The sequence below is a fragment of the Mytilus galloprovincialis genome, chromosome 9 (assembly GCF_965363235.1).
Source record: "Mytilus galloprovincialis chromosome 9, xbMytGall1.hap1.1, whole genome shotgun sequence".
In the NCBI taxonomy this organism is placed as follows: domain Eukaryota; kingdom Metazoa; phylum Mollusca; class Bivalvia; order Mytilida; family Mytilidae; genus Mytilus; species Mytilus galloprovincialis.
This window is the reverse complement of record NC_134846.1, coordinates 55,582,614-55,591,623: the sequence shown is the minus strand read 5'-3', so window position 1 is coordinate 55,591,623 and position 9,010 is coordinate 55,582,614. Positions and strand designations below refer to the sequence as shown.

Here is a 9,010-nt window from a genome sequence, read left to right as displayed (position 1 = left end):
TATTTACAAGGCTAATGATACTATTTTATATTTCTTTTCAATGTTGTATGCATGTACACAAAAACAAAAGGGGAAGTAATCCATCAATGCTCAGTCTTGTCATTCAGAAAGGTGAGACAAATATTTCACCTTAAAAGTCGCGTATACGAATGGCTTCGTTACAAAATTTTTGCGCGATTAAAGCCTATTTACACAACCTCATTTCTACTGAAAATAAAAGGTGTAGGTTTTAAATTAAAACACTCATAATTAGGTCAGAGGACTAAAACTGTGTCAACTGTAGCCTGTGGGTCACGTCCGAAATATAATCGAACACGCCTCGATTTATTTGACACGCTATAAAGGAGTCCTAAACCGATCAGAACATTCATGCATCGAGTTTTTTCGTAACTTTTGGTGTCACTAAACGTTTGTCTGTCCCAGGAAGAGAAAAAACTTCTGATATGTTTATGTTTATATCTCTTGAATCACTGGCGGACCGTGTCTCAGTACCGTACCGAGGATGGGGGTGTCCCAAGTATTCATATACTCAAAATTGTTTTGACAATATAATCACATAATCATTAATTTTATTTTTAAGCAAGATAATCAAATATCACAACCCTAGATTATCAAAGAATCAAATCTGAAACCCTCAGCTGAACTTGAACACGAAATTTTGTGCCGTTCCTTCGTCAGTTCAGAGAAAAAAACTTGTTAACATGATTGGAAGCAACTTGGTTGAAAGCAACTGAAATCCCTGCATTCCCTTAGGGACGGATCCGACCTTCAACTGATTCTTGATGTTTTTTTAAGTGGTCTAGTATTGAAATAGTGAATTGGATAGTCCAGCACCTTTGTTGCATTAGGCCTTCAGCTGCAAAGGCACTTGTTTTCTATCCATGGCAAGATCATAATACACAATGTATAGGAATAGAGATCTTGCCATGGATAGAAAACAAGTGCCTGTGCTTCAACTGTATGTCTGTCTTTGAGTAAAAGTTGATCCTATTCAGCTATTAGACGATGGTTTAAGTGTCTTATGGATTGGAATATATATTTAAAAAAAAAAACAATGACTTGTAAGCTATAATCTAAACCTGTCCGCCTTTTTATACCTGTTAATTTCAGATTCTCCAATTTGGATGCTTAATTGTGCACACGTTTTTCTAGGTTTGACTATGAAGAGATCGTGACTCCATGTTATAAGAGGAAAATTGACAAGAGAAAGTAAAAGTCACCCGGACATTTCAGGAAATTCCTGATAGTTTGCTCACATTTATCTCGTAATGACTGAAAGGGCCCTGTGATTAGGAAATAAGAATTTGAATTTATCATACTTCCCATTTTTATGCCCCACCTACGATAGTAGAGGGACATTATGTTTTTTGGTCTATTCGTCCGTCCGTCCGTCTGTTCCGCTTAAGGTTAAAGTTTTTGGTCACGGTAGTTTTTGATGAAGCTGAAGTCCAATCAACTTGAAACTTAGTACACATGTTCCATATAATATGATCTTTATAATTTTAATGCCAAATTGGAGTTTTTACCCCAATTTCACGGTCCACTGAACATAGAAAATGATAATGCGAGTGGGGCATCCGTGTACTGGGGACACATTCTTGTTTACAGAGTAGTCAAGCAGCATATGAATTCTTATTGTTTAACCATATTAGAGTAACTACACAAAAATGTTTGTGTGTCAAACTTAAATTTAAATGCTAAACACCATGTACTTGATGCATGACCTATCATTGTTACTATTCTTATGATTACTTGCAAGCAAGCATCTCCTGTTCTACTGACATTGGGACACGTGTTACATAAAACGTTTAGTAAATGTTCTCTTTAACACCACATGCATTGGATCATTGCATTATGCGTGGCCGCATCTTTGGTATGTGTTCTCGTAACTTGCTCAATTTTCAGTATCTTCTGTTTGGTACTGAGACTACTGATAATGCATGTCGGATCTGGGGGCGTGTCTCTATACCTTTGCTATTGAGAGATCGTCCGTTGAATTGACGGTTCCCATGTTAGATATGATATCTAGTGCTGGGTGCACAGTAGAAATGATCTGACCGTCTATGTTAGTAGGAATTGCTCCTGACATATATATGTTATCATTAACAGTTTTACCTTTCCGTTTGTATTTTCTTTTCTAGAATGTTGACGAAAGCAAGTGCTCTGGTCACAACTAAATGGTTGCATAATGTATTGAAAAGTGGAGTTCCAAAAGACATTAGGATTCTTGACTCTTCTTTTCATTTGCCATCTTCGAACAGAAACGGTCGACTCGAATATGAAGAAAAGCATATCCCAGGAGCGTCATATTTTGATATTGACGAATGCTGTGATAAATCCTCTCCATACGGTCACATGTTACCGGACACAAAACACTTTGAGCAGTATGCAGGCAACTTGGGTATTGATCTGAGCACTCATGTTGTTGTTTATGATAATAGTGTAAACTACGGGTTTTTCTCTGCTCCAAGAATTTGGTGGATGTTTAGAGTTTTTGGACATGAAACGGTGTCGGTGCTTGATGGTGGTTTTATGAAATGGTGCTCTGAGGGATTACCGACGACATCGGAAGTTGTTCATGTCCCGAAAACAATATTCCACGGACTCTATCATCCTCATTTAGTAAAGTCATACGAAGATATTGCGAATTACTTAAAAGATAATTCGTTTCAATTAATGGATGCTCGAGGAGAAGGGCGATTTATGGGAACCAAACCGGAACCAAGAGAAGGTAATTTAATTATTAAGGTTGTACTGACACATACAAAATTAGGTTAACATTAAGATCCAACCGAAACCAATATAGTGTAATCGGTTTTCTCAAACGTAATGCAAACATCTCCAATAAGTCGACCAAAGAAAAAGCAAACGTCCAGGACTATAAAAAACTGAAACGAAGAAAAAGAGTCGGTTAGTAACGATGTATCTATCAAATTCAATAAATAATAAGAGTTTAAGCAAATAAGCGAGTTACAATGGCCGATCTGAATTGAATAACATAATAAAATTGGTACATCTAATTAGCATTTACCAAATAAATGCTCTTTTAAAAATAACGCCTAGATCAGAACTCCAGCATACAAACCAACTGCAAGGGCACATCGTTCTATCGTATAGAACGACATAAGAAAGATTATCTGGCCTAACTGAACTGTCTTTTCTCAGAGTATTCAATCTTTCAAATCTCAGCTCAGTCATTTAACTTAAATGGCATGTCTTATAATAAATTAATTGTAAATGTATATACATTGAACCTATTTTTTTCTGAATTTTCTTTGTTACAAATCCATATGCACTTCCAAAATTCAGGCAGGATGCTCTTAGTCAACAAGTTGACGGTTACCGGAAGAAGAAGTCAATAAACTTAAAATTCCTTTGAATTAAAAAAAATACTAGTAAGCTGAGTTCCACGGTAATATATTTTGCCGGGAATCTGAGTTCCACGGTAATATATTTTGCCGGGAATCTCAGTATTCGGTTGCGTTTTTTTTTTTTTTTAAATACAATCACTTTTCTGTTTTATTATAGGTATAGAGCCTGGTCATATACCAGATTCAAAGAATCTCTGCTACCAAGATATTGTGGATAAGGAAAGCGGTGTAATGCTCGATGTAAAAGAAATTAAAAAACTTTTCAATGAAACTGGAATTGATCTATCAAAACCATTGGTATCCACTTGTGGTTCAGGTAAGCAAATATTTCTGGTCTAAAACACAATCAGATCTTTCACTTTGCTTCCTTAGAATATTTATCTCTTGTGTGCATTTGTAACAAATCTTTTTCGGAAATGAGTTTAAATCCGATTGTCTAAAATCGAGCTAATAATCTCAATTTTTACCGAGAATAAAAATTACCATGGTATGAGGATTTGCAAAGCACTGTTTTGTGTCCCTTCTTTTAAACTATAGTCACAGAAATAAGATCCATTCAATAATATTTTAGATAGTTAAAGAATTTAAGATAATATAACATCTTTGCTGTAAAAGTTATTGCAGGTACCGTTTAAATGGAAAATAAATAATAATTCTTCACATTCCATTATATTAATGTAAGTGACATGTTAAGGCCTCGCTGTTACTTTGAGATGACGAACAGCAATAAAAGCGCTGCTCCTTTGCATTTTGTTTGTGTTTTTTTGTTCTGCATGTACTGATTTTGTGTCATGGATAGATACCCAATATCCTTTGTTTTTATGGACCATGTATGGGCATTATGTTTTCTGGTCCGTTCGTCCGTCTGTCCCACCTCAGGTTAAAGTTTTTTGTTCGAGGTAGTTTTTGGTGTAGTTGAAGTCCGATCATCTTGAAACTTAGTGCACATGTTCCCTGTGATATGATATTTCTAATTTTAATGCTAAATTAGAGATTTAACCCCATTTTCACGGTCCACTGAACATAGAAAATGATAATGCGGATGGGGCATCCGTGTATACTATTGACATTCTCTTGATCTATAATATGTATTACTTCTGTTTTAGGTGTAACTGCTTGTTGCACGGCATTTGCTGCCTATTTATGTGGGAAAGAAAACGTGTCCGTATACGATGGGTCATGGACAGAATGGTATCAAAGATCAACTCCAGATATGAGATTTTGTCCTAGTGATAAAAAAGATTCAAAATGATAGACTCTATGTTAACTGCTATAGTTTATAAAATCAGAGACATATATATACACGTGTATATATGTCTCTGATAAAATGATCTGCTGTGTTCTTGCTATTTATTTATTATATATGTTATTAAATGCATTCTCATCTGCGTTTCTATTAAACATTGAAAACTGTTTCAGCTATTTTAATCATCGTGTTTAACCTGATAAAAATAAATGGTGCTAAATAAAAGCTATAAGGTAGCTTTTCCACCATACGCGTTTATTTGTCCAAATACTAGAATCTCGTCGATTAAGTGTTGACGGTAGATCTTTGAAAATCTGTCAAATTTATTCACAAAGTAGAATATGGTGTATAACAAAATCAGAGATCTATATTTTTTTATTAGATTGAGTATTAAACGAATAAAGATCATGTGTTGATTTTTTATCGTTCGACTGTTGATTTTTTTTGTTACGTCTTTGATTCACCAAATCAAAATGGTTGCCTTTTGAATGTGTATTATAGGTCTGCTTCGTATTACAAAATTTCTAAATATTCCTATCAGAATCGAAATAATTCGATAATGTTCTTCAAGACTTGAGTATTAATCTATACACACCCAAATGGATTCAGTGAAAAGAAGCCATTTGCAGTCTGAGAAAAGCATGACTTTTTGCAATGCCAAAATATAAGAACATTGAACACAGTTATGAAAACTTAATTACGATCATACATCCTGTCGATATTTTCTCTATTCATATAATAGCAACATCAAGATTCTATAAGATAAAACTGTTCGAACAAGAAAGTAAAACGTTTTTTTTTTATATATATAATCCATGAGAGAAAGTGATTCATCTTTATACATTACTGTTGGCCACTCCACTCACTTTTCAGTGATTCTCTATACGATCAACCAAATTTTTCGAACAAAAAGGGGTGGGCGCCCCCGGCCCTATGGGTCTGCCAATGGGGAGTACAAAAACAAGTGATTTACTAATATGGAAATGAAATCTGATATAAAAATGGACAGCAATATTAATCTTTAGTTGTTTTATTCGGTAAATGGTTTAATCAGCATGGATCAGAAAACCAGACCAATATGTGTGTGGTCTGTTATCGCTGTGTCCTGCAAGGGTGTGTGAGCCTACAACTGCCCCAATGTGGCGTGGTCATTTACATCTAAGATTTGATGGTCAGTTCTTAATCAGTTTAATGATCTTTCATCTTGTTTAATGTGACACTTTATACGATACATTAGTTGCACAGTTGAACTGCAATAGTTTATCCAAATAATCTAAGACCATTAATCAATGCCTTACATAAATTAAGAACATGTTTATAGCTGGTTCTTGTGAGAAACTTTATGTATTGGTCAGAGATGTTAGAGTAGTAGCTTGAAGTAACATGTTGTTTTATAGAGCTGGAATTTAGTAACGTTTTGTATTGGAAGTTATAATTGTGAACCATCAAATATAGATTATATATATATGATTAAACATGTGAACATTAAATGGACTTCGTTATATAGACAGTACTAAGTGAGCTTACGGAGAAACTTTACAATAGCTAGTTCCCTATATTAACGGGCAAGATGGAGTTACGATCCCGGATACGTAGATCCGAAATAATGACATAGTTCCTAAAACACACACAAGAAAGCCCCGTTATATCTGGTGGAGGTACCCGTGGTCAATATGTCAGTAACCGAAGTTATGATGTGTCTGAAATCTGGACGAAGTACAAAGTTATGGCGTGTGCGGAAAACAGAAGCAATTTGGGCTTCCGTTCAAGAGAAACTATAGGATAACTGAAGTGGGAAATGTATGCCACGGAGAATTGAGTTAGGATGACTTTGTATACGTATTAATGTAAGTGACTTGCTGTAAATATTTGTGAAACTTTTGTGTCAGTCAATTTGTTTCCTTGGTTTTATGGAAACACATTATCCTCGAACTTTGAAGAACATTAGAAGAACGCTTGTGAGATTTTTTTATGAATAGAAACCTGAGATGACTCTGAGATGTTACAAAAGACTAGCAGTAACGTGTATACCGAAACTTTTGTGTTGGTGACAATGTAAATATGTACAATGTAAATAGCAGAATGGACTGGCGAATTCGTCGATCCAAAACCGGCAAAGAACCGTTAGAAATGACACTCCTGTTGAAAGATTCGAAGAAGTGGTTCCACAAGTTCAAACTGAAGAAGTCAGGTGGACAATATTTTCATTTTTATAAATAACTTTAAGTTTTCATCAAGTTATTGTTTTTATCCATTCAGAATGTTTTATGCCTAGGTTTAGTTTTTTATTGTATATATTTTTTGCATTTTATTTTGTTTACACATGTTTGATTAAGCTAATTTTTAATCTCTTGTTATTACGAGAGTGGGCGTATTGGGTGTAGTTAAGTTAACCGAGAAGGGTTGCTTATACTAGTTGGAGGTTCATGGGAGTGTCCATGTGAAGATGATTTACAGTGTTGGTATTTCTATGGTGATACGGTCACATAGAAGTGAAAATTGCAGCTAATTAGTGCTGATTTTCTGAATTGGATTGCCCAGAGATAATGATTAGTTGATTTTAATTGATGCTTTTAATTATTTTATCATTTCGCTTACGCTTGGATTAACGGTCAAAATTCCGGAAAGACCTTACCATAATGTATTTGAATAGATTTATAATTGTCAAACTTATGTTTTAATATATTTTTATGATTTTTGTTTAGTGCCTCTTTTGTAGTTATAAGTAACAAGAGTTTGAAGTTGAAAGGATAATTGTTAAATTTAGATTTTTAGAGTAATCTTTTTGCAAGTTTTCCACAACTATTCACGACGTAAATTGATAAATTACATGGTATAGCAATTATCATTATTTTTTTTTATTATTATTAGTTTAGATTTTTTTCAGTAGTTTTAGTTAAAAGAAAAAGTTTATTTTTTAATGTTCACATTTCCTCCCCTTATCTTTTTACTTTGTGTAATATTTTTGGTATGAATTTTTTTAATTCGAGTGAAAACGAATTTTGTTTAGCGGGGAGTGATGTGGCGTGGTCATTTACATCTAAGATTTGATGGTCAGTTCTTAATCAGTTTAATGATCTTTCATCTTGTTTAATGTGACACTTTATACGATACATTAGTTGCACAGTTGAACTGCAATAGTTTATCCAAATAATCTAAGACCACTAATCAATGCCTTACATAAATTAAGAACATGTTTATAGCTGGTTCTTGTGAGAAACTTTATGTATTGGTCAGAGATGTTAGAGTAGTAGCTTGAAGTAACATGTTGTTTTATAGAGCTGGAATTTAGTAACGTTTTGTATTGGAAGTTATAATTGTGAACCATCAAATATAGATTATATATATATGATTAAACATGTGAACATTAAATGGACTTCGTTATATAGACAGTACTAAGTGAGCTTACGGAGAAACTTTACAATAGCTAGTTCCCTATATTAACGGGCAAGATGGAGTTACGATCCCGGATACGTAGATCCGAAATAATGACATAGTTCCTAAAACACACACAAGAAAGCCCCGTTATACCAACTTCAACCCAAATTCTATCTCCTTGAAACAAATGTAGAACAGCCGAAACACTGGTCTGGACCCAATGATCTGTCGTTCTATCTAACCAACCATATGACACGTAAGATCCAGGTTTGTTCTTTGTGATGTATAGATGCAATTGATGGGATAGGTCGCTGTTCTCGGGGGAGGCGGCAATTAGGTGAAAATCATATGTTCCATTGACAGAGGCCGTGAAAACTCCATGTTGCGGATCATAATTGTTGCCTGAATTCGTCATTGGTTCATTGAAAACTATTGTTGTTCCAGGACTAGGGTTTACCAAACCAGGTCCCAGGTAGGCAAAGAACGCAATGTCACGATCTTTATTCGTTAGCTTGTCTGGAAAATAAAACACTGACAATCGTTTTGAAGTACATTTAAACATGTCATTTTAGTATTCATTGTTTTGGGAAACATTTAAATTTGTTAAAGAATACACCAGACGGTTATACTTTTATTTTGTTATGATTAAAAATAAACAATATTACAAGTTTTTAACTATAATCAAGTAGAATAAAGTATAAAAGCAATTGTAAGAGATGTTTATTTCTCGAAAGAAAAAAAAAAGAGATCACGAGAGAAGATTTTTACCGACTTGATTGTCCAAGGTGCTAATTTTCTCCTGAGCTTCTTTGAGTTCATTGCTTAGTCTAGTAACCTCCGACATGAGAAACTGAAGAGTTGCGTCACTATGCAGTACCTCTTGAGGTGGTATACCTTCAAGAAGTCCAGAAGAAACACTGATAAATGCTAACAAAACAAATGTTATGGCAGACATTTCCTTTTCGTTACTTGACCTCTTTTTACCCAAGTGCTGATAAGCAGAAAATACCGTATT

At 34.4% G+C, this 9,010-nt stretch overlaps 2 protein-coding genes across 2 annotated transcripts; one reads left to right on the top strand and one right to left on the bottom strand.

Annotated features, from left to right (window-relative positions):
• Positions 1–53: 53 nt before the first annotated feature.
• Positions 54–4,784, top strand: LOC143045349 (3-mercaptopyruvate sulfurtransferase-like). The gene is made up of 4 exons (XM_076217799.1): positions 54–111; positions 2,142–2,731; positions 3,529–3,687; positions 4,478–4,784. Exons 2-4 carry the CDS (start codon positions 2,143–2,145, stop codon positions 4,621–4,623), a joined length of 894 nt encoding a protein of 297 aa, XP_076073914.1. The 5' UTR covers positions 54–111; position 2,142; the 3' UTR covers positions 4,624–4,784.
• Positions 4,785–7,707: 2,923 nt separating this feature from the next.
• On the bottom strand, positions 7,708–8,991 carry LOC143046815 (C1q-related factor-like). Its single transcript, XM_076219876.1, has 3 exons — positions 8,764–8,991; positions 8,129–8,511; positions 7,708–7,749 (listed from the first exon to the last, which is right to left on the bottom strand). The coding sequence occupies exons 1-3, from the start codon at positions 8,948–8,950 to the stop codon at positions 7,708–7,710; spliced, it is 612 nt and encodes a 203-aa protein (XP_076075991.1). The 5' UTR covers positions 8,951–8,991.
• Between the last annotated feature and the right edge of the window lie 19 nt (positions 8,992–9,010).